A 15423-nucleotide genomic window follows, 5' to 3' on the forward strand; every position below is an offset into this window, starting at 1 on the left:
CATTCTGATCATCTCAGACTATCTCAGCCTCCTTCTAGTTCTCTTAGGTTCTTTCTCAAGTGTTTTAAGGTGATTTTTTCTTCTTAATTAGTATCTGGTGTTCCTCAGTGTTCATTTTGGTCATTTTCCTCCCAGGTTATTTGAGAGGTTTTCTGCCTTTGCCTAAGAGAATTACTCAGAAGGGGTTGAGACCAAGAGATAAATTATAATGAAACTTGCTTTGCGAAAAGTAATTTTTCTATTTGGTTTCTATATTTGCTTCTTCAGAGAGAATAATTCCTGTTGTTCTTCACATTGATAGAATTTATTTTCAGCTTTCCTGAGGCTTCAGATGATTAACATGTGTGTTCTTGTAGCAAATATTTTGCCTCCGCTGATTGTTAACTTTTTCTTTGCTTATTTGTTAAATTTCTTCTTTAGAAGAAATAGGATTAGAAGAATAGGATTCTGGGGACTTCCTGGGTGGTGCAGTGGTTAAGAATCCACCTGCCAATGCAGGGGACACGGGTTTGAGCCCTGGTCCGGGAAGATCCCACATGCCGCGGAGCAGCTAAGCCTGTGTGCCGCAGCTACTGAGCCTGCGCTCTAGAGCCCGCGAGCCACAACTACTGAGCCTGCGCGCTTAGAACCCATGCTCCGCAGCAAGAGAAGCCACCACAATGAGAAGCCCGCACACCACAACAAAGAGTAGCCCCCGCTCGCCACAACTAGAGAAAGCCTGCGCAGAGCAATAAGACCTGACGCAGCCATACTAACATACATAAATAAATAAAAGAATAGGATTCTGTGAACACCTAGGAAGAATTTTTTGTGAGCTTCCCCCCCACCCCTCTTTTTTTTGGGCAAAAAAACCACTGCGCCTGGCTTATCTGATAGTGAGTAATTGAAGAAAGTGTTATATTGTTAACTTTTTACTATTGAGCCCTAGTAGACTACATAAAAAACTAGTTCTGCCTCAGCATGTTTATGAGGCAAGCTAAGCCTTTCATGAGATTTAGTAGCCTAATTGGCTTTTTGGTCCAAATCATGGTCAGTTATTTTCCCTGATTCTACACATTAAAGGTTGGTCTGGGCTATTTGATGATTAAAAACCAGTAATCCATTGGCAATAAGCCAGTCCTAATTGGGGAATTTGCTGCTTTCTAACATAATCCTTTTTTTTGTTTGTTTTTTTGGGAAACATACACACACACACACACAAAAGAAAAACACACAAAGAGAAAAATTTTTGTTCAATATAATGTCCCTTTTCTAGAGTCTAGCAGTCTCTGCTTTCTGTTTTCCTAGGCTGGACATTTTTACTTTCTTACCGGATGCTTGCTCTTCCTGTGTTATAGTTCTATAAAATGAGTTTTCAAATTTCTTTTAGTGGAATGAATATGCCTTCGCATTCAAAATGTTGTCAAATGTATGCCTAACAAGTATCATTTAATAGGAAGGGGTACTGCTCTTAAGTTTCCCAAACCATGCTTTTGTACAGTTCTTTCTTATTGTCCTATAGCCTATGTTATTTTTTTCTTTCATTGTTGTTTGAAAGTTATATAGTATTAACTTGGTACAGTGGTCAAGTTGGACTCTACATTTTGATCAGATTTGTAAAGTTACACAGGACTAAAAACTTCGGAGTGATTAAAGAGGTTCCCTGCTGAGAATATGGATGACTTTATGTCATTGAATACTTTGGCCAGCAATATAAGAGTGATGTAGTTTAAAGAAATATTGTTTTCAAAAATAGCAGCTTTACTGAGATGTAATTCATGTACCATACAGTTTAACTATTTAAAGGGTGCCATTTGGTGGTTTTTAGTATAGTCACATTTTTGTGCAACCATCACTAAAATCAGTTTTAGAAGATTTCATTACTCTCCCTCAAAAAGACTGTACCCATTAACCCTTACTCTCCTCTCGCAGCCCTAGGCAACCACTAATCTACTTTCTACCTCTATGGATTTACCTATTCTGAACTCATACAATATGACTGGAATCATAATATGTGGCCTTTTGTGTATGTCTTCTTTCACTTAGCATCATGTTTTCAAAATTCATCCATGTTGTAGTACATAACAGTACTTCATTTCTTTTTATGGCTGAATAATATTTCATTACGGATATACCATATTTTGTTTGCACATTGGGTGATGGACATTTGAGTTTTTCCCGCTTTTTGGTTATTATGAATTTACTGCTGTTAGCATGCATGTTCAAGTTTTTGTGGGGATGTATATTTTCAGTTTTCTGGTATATACCTAGGAATGGAATTGCTGGGTCATGTGGCAACTCTGTGTTTAACCTTTTGAGAAACTGCCAAGCTGTTTTCCAAAGCAGCTGGGCATTTTACTTTTCTACCAGCAATGGCTGAGCGGTCCAATTTCTTCATATCCTCACCAACATTTTTTTTTTTTTGCTGTACGTGGGCCTCTCACCGCTGTGGCCTCTCCCGTTGCGGAGCACAGGCTCCGGACGCGCAGGCTCAGCGGCCATGGCTCACGGGCCCAGCCACTCCGTGGCATGTGGGATCCTCCCGGACCGGGGCACGAACCCGTGCGTGTCCCCTGCATCGGCAGGTGGACTCTCAACCACTGTGCCACCAGGAAAGCCCAACATTTTTTTTTATTCTAGGCATTCCAGTGGGTATGAATCTTACTGTGTTTTGATTTGCATCTCCATGATAATTAATGTAAAATACTGTTTTTAAAGTTTTTTTAATTGTAAAGGCAATAACAGGATATTGTTGAAATTAAGAAAAAAAAGGAACTTATTAAGAAAATATGTATCACCCATAACTTTAACATATATAGGCAGTTACTGTTAACATTTTATATGTGTGCTTTGAGTTTTTATTTTATTTATTCTTTTGGCTGCACTGCACGGCTTGTGGGATCTTGGTTCCCCAACCAGGGATCGAACCCAGGCCCTTGGCAGTGAGAGCACAGAGTCCTAACCACTGGACTGCCAGGGAATTCCCAAGTTTTTGTTTTTTAAAATATGTTTTTATATATTATTTTTCAAGTTGGGATCATATTGAACACTTAACATTAATATTGTCCCATATCATTAAATTTTTTAAAAAAGACGTTGAGTATACATATGCTAACATTTATTTAGAGTCTATTGTGTATCAGGTACTAAATGTTTTAAACAGGTTTCTAATTAAGTCTTTATGTCAACTCTGTAGGTCAAGTACCATCATTACCACCATTTTAAAGATGAGACGGACCCTGGGTTAAATTGCTTGCCCAAGGTCACCCAGGTACTAAGTGGTATTCAGTGACTGTATAATAGTTTTGTACTGTGACTTTATACCCATTCCCTTTTTGGTGGACTTTTTTTTTTCCCACTCTTATAAATAATAGTGACTATCCTAGATAAATCTTTATCTGACTCGGATTCACTTGTTAGGATAGATTATTTGAAGTAGAATCACTGATCAAAGAGTGTGAATGCTTTCTGAGAAAAAAAATGTCTACAATCAATTTCTAAAGCGTCAGATTGGCCAGTTTCCCTGTCTTCTGAGAACTGTCTCTGTTCCACAGCCACTTTAGTCTCGAGCTGGTTTGTATGAAATTTCTAGTTTAGAGAACATGTGAGTTTAGTTTTGCTTTGAGTCAGGATTGAGGTCATACCTTATTCTTCATATGTATGAATTTTGGTGTGAAGTAATTATATGTTAAAAATAAGAAGGACTCTACACTTTCTTCCTGGGAAATTATCCTCCATTTGGACACCTTGAAACCACTAGCAGCCATTATTATTAAATGTGAGACTATTGATTTAATATGTGTGATACAAACTGGAATTTTGGAGCACAGTTTGTAATTGTAGATGAAATGGAGTATGGAATCATAGATTTCTAGACCTTTTGTAGTTAGAACAGACCTAGAGACCATTTCAATTTATGGATTTATTTTCATTGAGGTAATATTGAATATTGAATCCATACCTTTCAATGCCTTGCTGTTGTTTTAAGCATCTTTATCATGGCACACAGGGCCACGTTCAATTTGGCCTCTGCAACCTCTCTAGCCTCCTCTTCTTCCTCTCTCCTCCCTTCTTGTTCACTTCGGTCCAGCCACCTTGACCTTCCTCAGATTACTAAGACCCTTCCTGCCACAGAGTCTTCAGACATGCTGCTTCCTCTGCTGTAAAGTTTCCTCCACCCGTAATGTGGAGGTCTTGTCTTGATTGTCACTTCCTCAGGGAGGTTTCTCCAGGTAGCACCCCACCCATTCTAGACCTAACCAGCTTTCCTGTAATGTATGCTTGCAACGTTTTGTGCTTTTCCTTTTTGCCACAGTTTTCACCACATAAGTGGTTGTGTTATTGCTGTACAGTTTGATATCTTATTACCCCCCTGGAGTGTAAGTTCTGGGATGGCAAGGACTGGTTCACCCATGTCCCACACTGTTGATTGTTTCCTTTGTGTGCAGGAGTTTTTAAGTTTGATGTAGTTTTGTCTGTTTTGCTTTTGTTGCCTGTGCTTTTAGAATCATACCCAAGAAATCATTGCCCATTCCAATGTCATGAAGCTTTTCCCCTATATTTTCTTCTTGGAGTTTTATCCTTTTAGGTCTTACACTTAGATCTTTACTCTGTTTTGGACTTAATTTCTGAACATGGTGTAAGATAAGGGTCCATCTTCATTCTATTGCATGTGGATATTCAGTTTTACCAATACCACTTGTTGAAGAGATGGTCCTTTCCTCATTGTGTGGTCTTGGCACCCTTCTTAAAGCTCACTTGACAGTATACATTAGGGTTTATTTCTGGGCTCTCTATTCTGTTCTATTGGTCTATATGTCTGTTTTTATGCCAGTACCATACTGTTTTTTGTTTTGTTTTTTTGGCTGTGCCGCATGGCTTGTGGGATCTTAGTTCCCCGACCAGGGATCAAACCCATGCCTCCTGCAGTGGAAGCGTGGAGTCCTAACCACTGGACTACCAGGGAATTCCCCAGTACCATACTGTTTTGATTACCTATTAGCTTTGTAATAGGTTTTGAAATCAAGAAGTGTAAGGCCTCCAACTTTGTTCTTCTCAAGATTTTTTTTTCTTTTTTTTTTTTTTTTTGTGGTACGTGGGCCTCTTACTGTTGTGGCCTCTCCTGTTGCGAAGCACAGGCTCCGGATGCGCAGGCTCAGCGGCCATGGCTCACAGGCCTAGCCTCTCCGCAGCATGTGGGATCTTCCCGGACCAGGGCACGAACCCGTGTCCCCTGCGTCGGCAGGCGGACTCTCAACCACTGCGCCACCAGGGAAGCCCATGTTTTTTGTTTTTTAAATTTTTTGGCTGTGCCGCAGGGCATATGGAATCATAGTTCCCCAACCAGGGATCGATCCCACATACCCTGCATTGGAAGCACGGAGTCTTAACTGCTGGACTGCCAGGGAAGTCCCATCTCAAGATTGTTTTGACTATCATGGACCTTTGAGATTCCACATGAATTTTAGGAGGATGTTTTTTGTTTCTGCAAAAAAAAAAAAATGCCTTTGAGATTTTGACAGGGATTGTGTTGAATCTGTAAATTGCCTTGGATAGTATAGACATTTTAATAATTTAAGTCTTCCAGTCCATGAGCATAGAGTGTTTTTCTATTTATTTGTGTCGTCTTTAATTTCTTTGAGTAATGTTTTGTAGTTTTCAATGTACAAGTCTTTTGCCTCCTTGGTTAAGTTTATTCCTGAGTATTTTATTCATTTTGATGCTATTGCAAATGGGATTGTTTTCTTAATTTTCTTTTCTGATTGTCATTGTTAGTGTATAGAAACACAACTGATTTTTGAGGGTTGATTTTGTATCCTGGAAGTTTGCTGAATTGGTTTATTAGTTTTAATAAACCAGTTGTTGGGTGGAATCTCGAGTTTTCTACATAAGAAAAAGCATTTGGGGCTTCCCTGGTGGCGCAGTGGTTGAGAGTCCGCCTGCCGATGCAGGGGGCGCGGGTTCGTGCCCTGGTCTGGGAAGACCCAACATGCCGCGGAACGGCTGGGCCTGTGAGCCATGGCCGCTGAGCCTGCGCGTCTGGAGCCTGTGCTCCGCAACGGGAGAGGCCACAACAGTGAGAGGCCCACGTACCGCAAAAAAAAAAAAAAAAAAGAAAAGAAAAAAAGAAAAAGCATTTTATCTGCAAACAGAGATAATTTTGCTTTTTTCTTTCCAATTTGGATGCCTTTTATTTCTTTTTCTTGCCTAATCTCTCTGGCTGAGTCTTTCTGAACTGTGTTGAATAGAAGTGGTCAGAGTGGGCATCCTTGTCTTGTTCCTCATCTCTTCTCTAAGAGAAGAGAAAAGCTTTCAGTTTTTCATCTTTGAGCTTGATGTTAGTTGTGGACTTTTCATATATGATCTGATGTTTTCTTTTCTTAAAGGTGTAAATGCCATCGTTTGATATACTTCTACCTTTGATCATGATTAAACTAAAGAATAGTAGATTAGAATATAGAGAAGTAATAAGCCAAACAGACAATTTATTAAAATTAAATAAGACACAGAGAACTTGCACCGAAAAGCCACTATTTATTTCCTGGGAAAACTAATTTATGGAGAATCTGCTTGGTTTCTGATCCCACTGCAGTCTGACTTATATCCAGACTTCTCGCCTATCTTGAAGGTAACTAACTAGTGACCACTGAATTGCAAAACCAGTAGTCTTTTCTTAAACGACTCCTCCTTAATTTCTCTGTAGCATTTGGCACTGCAGTAGCCCCTTCTTATCCTTAGTTTCTCTTTCCATGGTTTCAGTTACCTGTCAAGCGTGGTCTGACAATATTAAATAGAAAATTCCAGAAATAAAGAATTCATAAATTTTAAATTGTACGCTGTCCTGAGTATCGTGATGAAACTTTGTGCCTTTCTGCCCTGTCCTGCCTAGGACACCAGGACATGAATTGTCCCTTTGTCCAGTGTATCCCACCCATTAGTCACTTAATAGCTATCTGAGTTATAAGATCAACTGTTGGGGTATTGCAGTCCTTGTGTTCAAGTAACTCTTTTTTTTTTTGGTTGCGCTGCGAGCCTTGCAGGATTTTAGTTCCCCAACCAGGGATTGAATCGGGGCCACAGCAGTGAAAGCGCCAAGTCCTAACCACTGGACTGCCAGGGAATTCCCAAGTAACTCTTATTTTACTTAAAAATGGCCCCAAAGCACAAGAGTGGTGATGCTGGCAATTCAGATAGCCAAAGAGAAGCTTTAAAGTGCTTCCTTTAAGTGAAAAGGTGAAACTTCTATACTTAATAAGGAAAAAAAAAAAACTGTATGCTGAGTTGGCTAATATCTGTGGTAAGACCGAATCTTCTATCCGTGAAATTGTGAGGAAGGAAAAAGAAATTCTGCTAGTTTTCTTGTTGCACCTCAAACTGCAAAAGTTATGGCCAAGTACATGATAAGTGCTTAAAGATGGAAAAGGCATTAAATTTGTACAGTAAGAGACTTCCCTGTTGGTACAGTGGTTAAGAATCCGCCTGCCAGTGCAGGGGACGTGGGTTCGATCCCTGGTCCGGGAAGCTCCCACGTGCCGTGGAGCAACTAAGCCCTTGTGCCACAACTACTGAGCCCACGTGCCACAACTACTGAAGCCCACGCGCCTAGAGTCCATGCTCCACAACAAGAGAAGCCACCACAATGAGAAGCCCGAGCACCGCAACGAAGAGTAGCCCCCGCTTGCTGCAACTAGAGAAAGCCTGCGCGCAGCAATGAAGAACCAACACAGCCAAAAATAAATAAATAAATTTATTAAAAAAAAATTTTTTTACAGTAAGATATTTTGAGAGGGAGAGAGACCACATTCACATAACTTTTATTACAATATATTGTTTGTAATTGTTCTATTTTATTATTAATTATTGTTGTCAATCTCTTATTGTACCTAATTTATAAATTAAACTTTATCATAGATTTATATGTATAGGAAAAAACACGTGTATATAGGGTTCAGTACTACCTGTGGTTTCAGGCATCTACTGGGGTCCTGGAATTTATCCCTTGTGGATAAGGGGAGACTCCTGGCTTGATCAAACCTTCCTCTTACTCTTTCCTCACTCAGTTTTCATGTCTTTGTGGTTCTCCTACCACTTTGACTGTTCCTCTAGTCATCATAATTCCTCTTCCTCCTCCCGCTTGTAAATGTGCGAGTCTCTTGAGGTTCTGTTTTTGATTCCATCTATTTTCTCACTTTATGTTTTCTCTCAGTGATCTCACTGACCATTGTGGCTTCAGTCATTGTCGACATGCAGTTGATTCACAAATCTGCCTCTTCTGTTAGGTTACAGTTCCTTCCTCGATTGTCTTTGGACACCTCCATCTAAATGTCTTCCCAGAACTGCAGGTTGAAGATTCACATAATTGAACACCTGTCTTTCTTTCTCCCTTGTGTCCTCTTCATGCTGTGACCATCCCCAAACATGGTTGGTGTGCTGCTCCTGCCATGCCTTTGCTCATGGCATTTCCTTTCCTATCCTTTGGAGTACTTTTCCTTGTACTCTTCAATATACTTCAAGGTCTGCCTCAAATACCATCTTTTCTGCAAAGTACTAATGTGGGCTGCAGATGACCTGCTCGTTCTTTGCTCTAAACTTGGGAGTTTCCTACAGGCTATCTCTTAAAACTATAAAGCTCTTTGTGATTTTTGTCTGTGTTTGCTTTTCTAGCCATAAATCTAGCCACTCCCCCTCAGGAACTCAATAATTCACCTCATGATACACATAGAATCACTTCTTGTTCCTCAGGGCAAGACTGTATGCTTTCATGCACATGTCATTTTCCCTGGTGGCATATCTTCCACTTAGTGCTTTTTGGGGGTGTGGGTGGATAGAGTTGATAGTAGTGGTCTTTCAAACTAGTCCTGTAGAGATGTCTTCCATCACATAGATAGATGTCCTCCATCTACTGAATTCTACAAGCAGTTTGGCATAGAGAAGAGACAGAATTTGAGCTTTGATTTTAAACCCTGGTTTTGATATTTACTAGCCGTGTAAACTTGGTACTCAACTTTTCTGAACCTCTATTTCCTGATCTGTAAAATTGGGAGAGTGTTTAACCTTATGGGGCCAATACAAAGTTTAAATAAGAAACTGCATATAAAATGCCAAGCATATGCTAAGTCCTCAATAAATGGTGTTAAAGAAAAAGAAAGAAATGAAAAGAGAAGAGAAGAAAAAGAGAAGCAGCAGTTATTATTCCCTTCATGGGGTCATTTGTGTACCATGGGGGCATGGGAAATGGTGTCAGACTGAGACAGGGTGCTCAAGGCAGAGCACAAAGGATATATCTTCTTACTCGTGGGGAACTGGTTTACTAATGACAAATTCTAGCCAGAGAATGAGAGAAACTTCCTCCTGCAGCCAACTAGTGACTTCTTCCTTACATTACACACAGCACTTCATTCATCTTTCTCTAGAAAGAAATGCTTTGCTCATGTTGTCCTGTCACCCGCTCTGCCTCCTCCCGTACATTTTCCATATTGTCCCCAATACGGCTTTTAAAATGCAGGTTGTATATGTTGCCCCTCCCTCTCTTTCAGTACAGATAAATCCTAACTCCTTGCTGTGAATTATAAGGCTCTTCATGATCTGGTCTTCACCTACTTCTCTAGCCTAGTCTTTCACTGTGCCCCATGCAGTGGACATTTGTCATTTTTTCATCTGACCAGTATCAACTCTTTTCTTATGTCTGGGAAATTCCACAGTGTCTTGGTGGAGGACAGGACCTATCTCACATCTCAGATATTGAAAAGTTTGGATCCTCATTTTCCCAGCTCCCTGGCAGCTAGGGCTTAGGAATGTGACCTGGTGGGACTTTGAATCTGCATTGAGGTGGGGACTTTGAATCTGCATTGAGGGACACGGAGGATCAAGGACTGGGTCAGCGGCAACAGTGATGGCCTCATGTTATATTGGCAGTCGTGTCTCCACCCGCTGGTACCATGAGTAGTTTCAATTGCAGTTATGACTGCTTAGCCTAGATTGGTAACGGCTTAGTTTCAGAGTCTAGGTTTTTCAGCCCTTGTGTTGGATCTTTGAGGTTACCCATTGCTTTTCCAATAAATTCCTTATCTGTTTAAAGGAACTCAAGATCATTTCTCTTATTTGCATTTATAAAGAGCCTTGACTCATACCGCCCTCTAGTACCAAGTGCCCCATTCACATTAACCTTCCTGCAGTTCTTCCAGACTAACCATGGTTGTTTCTGCCTCTGGGCTTTCTCACATTCTGTTCTACCTGGAACACTCTTTACCTCATTCTCAAATTGTTTTGACTCTTGGCGGTCCTTTAGGACTCAGCTCTGTTATGTCACTTTTTCTGCAAATCTTCCCCCAATTCTTAAGATTGGGTTAGCTCCTCAGTGTTCCCACAGAATCCTCTGCTTACCTCTATATAATACTTATCACACTATATTGTAATTGCCTTGACATCCCTTGGAGACATGGGCTAGTAGTATATTCAGTATCTTTGCATTGTCCCCGGCAGATAATAATTACTATCTAAATTTTATCTGTTGAATGAGTGAAAAACTATTGAATTATACTCTGTGTTATGTTAAAATTTGTCTATTTGCATGTCTGTTTTTCCTAATAAACTGTGACTATTCTAAGAGCAGCGTCCAAGTTCTTCTTCACCTTTATATCCTTAATTTGTAGCATAGTATTTGGCTCATAGTAGACCCTGAGAGAATGTTGAATGCATAACTGAATGACTGAGTGGCAGGACTGTCTTTTTAGAATTTCAGTTCAACAGTTTTTCCCAAGAGAAAGTATCTTCTTTGACCATATAGGTAAAGATGAGATATCTGCATGTAGCTCATATTGAGTAATTGACATTCTCAACTTCTCTGTATCAGGATTGGTAATCTGTTTAGAAGATAATGTTTATACATGAAAAAAAAACTATTTGACAAGCCAGTATTTTATGTGCCGACTGAGTGATACGGGCAGATGTTGCTTCAGTGTCAGGCTCAATATAACATTCTTTTTTTTTCCTTAATATTTATTTATTTTGGCTGTGCCGGGTCTTAGTTGTGGCTCATGGGATCTTCGTTGTGGCACGTTTAGTTGCGGCCTGCGTGTGGGATCTAGTTCCCTGACCAGGGATCGAACCCGGGCCCCCTGCATTGGGAGCACAGAGTGTTACCCACTGGACCACGAGGGAAGTCCCTCAATATAACATTCTTTTTTTTTTTTTTTGCGGTACGCGGGCCTCTCACTGTTGTGGCCTCTCCCGTTGCGGAGCACAGGCTCCGGACGCGCAGGCTCAGCGGCCATGGCTCATGGGCCCAGGTGCTCCGCGGCATGTGGGATCTTCCCGGACCGGGGCACGAACCCGCGTACCCTGCATCAGCAGACGGCCTCTCAACCACTGCGCCACTAGGGAAGCCCTCAATATAATATTCTTAATCGAGTCTTTGAAAGTGTGGTACCTAAGCAACTACTTAGGAAATGGTTATTGGTTAATTGGATTGATTAAAATAGAAGCCTGTAGTAGGCTTTGTCTTTCTGTTTTATTTGGTTTACATGCTGCTTATTTTGGACTGGTTCATTGGAATTTTTCCTCGTTCCTTTTTAGGTCCAAGACAACTTTGACAAGATTGAATTCAATAGGATGTGTTGGACCCTCTGTGTCAAAAAAAACCTCGCAAAGAGTCTCCTGCTCATTACAGAAGACGATGCATTTAAAGTATGGGTTATTTTCAACTTTTTATCTGAGGACAAGTACCCACTAATTATTGTACCAGAAGAGGTAAGTGTGGCTCTGGGAAGTTTTACAGGGCCATCTTAGCATTTAATAGATCTAACTTGGAAGTAGATATGGAAGGAGATCCTATACTAGTGTTTTTGGATCAGAGGCAAAAAAGCTTAGATCCAAAAAAGTCCAAAAGTTAGTGATTTAGGGTTATGCAGTAACCATGGAGATTTGCACACAGGGTGGGACTCTTCCTCTCTAAACTGCTATAATTATAGACAAATCCATCCTCATGTTCAAAGAGTCTTTATTCAGTACAAGTCACAACATAATTTTCTGTCTACTTACATATTGGCAAAACCATAAGAAATGGCTGAGTGATGCTAGGGAAACACATAGGATCCAGAATGTTGTTCCCAAGGCTGATTTATGTGAGGAAATAACTATTCTTGTTTCAAAGCCAAGGATGGAGACTTTTTTAAGACCATACTTTCTAAAGTAAATGAAAAAGGACATTTGCTTGTTTTGTTCTGGGTTATTTTCCCTGAGCTTCCAAGGGGTGGGGGGACGGCGGGGGACAGGGGGAATGCAGGAGTAAGGATTCTGTGCTCTCTTACTGCCCTAAAAAATGATCCACGTAATACATGCTTATTACAGTAGTAAATTTAGAAAAGACTAATAATATGCAGATTAATCAACTGTAGTCCTCCCCTTAAAAGAAGTCATTTGTAATCCCCTAACCTTGGACAAATGATGTAACCTCTTGAGTTTTAATTTCCTCATCTATAAAATGGGGCTCATAAAAATGTTTATTCTAAGGGTTGTGAGGCTCTGTATTTAAAGGACTTAGTTCAGTAAGTGAAATAAGTCAGAGAAAGAGGAATACTGTATGATTTTATGCATATATGGAATATGAACAAACAAACAAAATAATCGAACAAACCAAACCAAACAAAAACATATAGATACAGGGAACAGAACAGTGGCTACCAGAGGGGAAGTAGGGGTGGGAAGGGTGAAAGGGATAAAGAGGGTCAACTTTTTGGAAACTAAGTTTTCGGTGGTGAGCACACTATAGTGCATGTAGAATTAGAAATACAGTGTTGTATACATGAAACTTATATAATGTTACGAACCAATGTTACCTCAATAAAAAATCTAAAATTAAAAAAAATAATTAAATCGCGACTGGGGGAAAAAATAAATGACTTAGCTCAGTGCCTGGCACATGTTATGTACTCAGTAAATGTTAGCTCCTATGACTAATATTATTGCATACATTTTTGCACACTAGTCTGCTTATTTCTGTAGGATAAATTTCCAGCAGTGGAATGCTAAGTCCTAAGAAATGCACACTTTCAGGGTATGAGATGAACGAAGCAGAATTGCCCTTCAGAAAGGCTGTACCATTTATATACCTACCAGTAGTGATTGAGGGTGCCCATTATTACCCATCCTGCCAGCATGAGTCTAGTCTGTGATTTATTTGTATGATTCATGTTTATGTTAGGAAAATCTGTTTAAAAGTTCACACTGCAATATTTTATTTCAAGTCAGCAAGGATTTATCGACTGGCAACAGTAAATGAGGCAATAAGAGGAATACAAAGTGAAAAAGATGACTTCCTGCCTTCAAGGAATATGCAGTCTGCTCAAGGAAAAGAAAAAAATCAAGTGTAATTCAAAGCAAAATAAACTACCTGTTATAAGAGAGGTGCAAATGCCATGCAAATACAGAGAAGGGAAAGATTTATTCCAGTTTGAGGGAGGTCAGGGATCAGGGAAGGCTTTTTAAGAGAGGCAGTATAATGTAGTGGTTAAGAGCAGGGTCTTAAACTTTTTCAGTAAAGGGCCAGACAGAAAATATTTGAGGTTTTGTGGGCTTCCTGGGCCATATTGTCTCTGTTATAGCTACTCAACTCTGCTGTTAATAGCGTGAAAGCAGCCACAAGACAATATGTTCCTGTGCTTTAATAAAACTTTTACTTATGGATGTTGAAATTTGAGTTTCATATAATTTTAATGGACCATGAAATATTATTACTCTTTTGATTTTACCCCTTCTAACCGCTGAAAAATGTAAAAACCGTTCTTGGAGCAAGTGTGTATAAAAACAGGCTGAGAGCCAGATTTGGCAGCTGGGGTAGTTTGACTCATGGGCTGTAATTTGGTGTTCCTTGGTTACGAGCAGGAGTCTGGAGTCAGATTTCTTGGATTTGAATTCTGGCTTCCACACTGCTCACTAGCTGTGTGACCTTGGGAAATTTACTTCATTAGTTTTTGCTGCAGTTTCCTCAACTGTAAAATAAGGCTAATGCTAGTATCTGCCTCCTAACTGCTCTTGTGAATATCAGATGAGAAGACTGCCTGGCCCTTAGAAAGTGCTCATTGTGTTACCTATTATATTTAGTGGGAAGGTAGCATTTATGCTGGGCCTTAAAAGACGGAAGAATTTTGACTAATGGAGAAGGCAGAGGAGAAGACTTACGGTTGGAGGGAACAGTGGGCAAGGTTATATGAGGCAGGAAAGGAAAGGCAGGGCATGTCGGAGATGAGTGAGGTATCCAGCTTGACTGGATTGCCAGTCTTTGAAACAGCTGGATTGACTGATTTAAGCCAAAAAGGGAATTTTAAAAAGGATGTTGGGTAGCTGACAGAATGGCTATGATGGCTGAAAAACCAGGTGTGGAGGCTGTGCAGTGAGGAACCACAGGGAAAATGTGTGTTGTACTTGTACCACGGAACACCTCTGGCCCTGCACACTGGGTGCTGTCCAGGAACTCAAATCTTCCTGCAAGTAACTGTTCTTGCTACCATGGAGAGTTTTCTGTGCCTATTTCTCAATCACAGTCAGGGCGTGATGCATCTAATTGTTATAACCTAGGTCACATGCCATGAGCTAGCTGCAAAGGAGGCCTGGAAAGTGTCCAATTGTGTTTTTAACTTCCATATTGGGAATTCCCCAGACATAAGAAGCGGGTTAGGTGCTGGGCAGTCAAAAAGAATGACACATGCCCTTTCTAACTAGAATGTGATGGCTGTACAGAGATAGAGACAAGTTTCAGGTCTGGGCGACTGGGAGGTAATATTGTATAGTTGTTTAAAGCATGGTCTTTCAAATCAGACTGCCCGGTTTAAATCCCTACTTGACCACTTTTTAGCTCTGTGACTGTGAACAGATTACTTAATCTCCCTGTTTGGATTTCCCCATCTGGAAAATGGGGATCACTACTTCCTTCACTGGACTCTTGTGAGGACTGATAGTTGATGTATGTGAAGCATTTAACTTAATGTCTGGCTCCATGATAAACGCTCACTAAATTGTGTGTGTGTGTGTGTGTGTGTGTGTGTGTGTGTGTGTGTGTATGAATGAATGACAGGGTGATGAACAAATTGGGGATATGATGTATGATGATGCGTGTGGTACATTTGGCATTTTGAGTGGATCATCCTTGTGGAGCTGTCCTGTTTGAACTGAAAGAGTACATTTAGAGCTGTGAGAGGTCAGGGCTGGAGACAGAGACAGGGAAGCCATGGGAGTAGGTTAGATCAGGGAGGAAGAGACAATAGTGGGAGAAGCGAGGGCTGAAGACAGAATTTTGAGCCCATTTCTGTAGCAGGGGGAGGAAGTAGATTTGGTAAAGGAAGCAGAATTGGATAGTCTGTGAGGTTGGTGGAGAACTGGGAGAGTGTTGAGTCATGGGTGCCAAAGAAAGAAGAAGTTCTAAGAAGCAGAAAAGTAGTTCCTAGCATT

The 15423-nt window shown here is 40.5% G+C and overlaps 1 protein-coding gene across 2 annotated transcripts in view; it reads left to right on the forward strand.

Moving 5' to 3' along the window:
• The window catches only part of SWAP70 (switching B cell complex subunit SWAP70), a 79354-nt gene that overhangs the window by 30297 nt on the left and 33634 nt on the right, over positions 1-15423 (forward strand). For both annotated transcript variants that reach the window (XM_082659947.1, XM_082659948.1), the window contains exon 3: positions 11554-11727. In XM_082659947.1, the coding sequence (XP_082516073.1) occupies positions 11554-11727 (174 nt within the window). The remainder of the gene's footprint in view (positions 1-11553; positions 11728-15423) is intronic.

This window comes from Grampus griseus, assembly GCF_964374135.1.
Source record: "Grampus griseus genome assembly, chromosome: 8".
Taxonomy (NCBI): domain Eukaryota; kingdom Metazoa; phylum Chordata; class Mammalia; order Artiodactyla; family Delphinidae; genus Grampus; species Grampus griseus.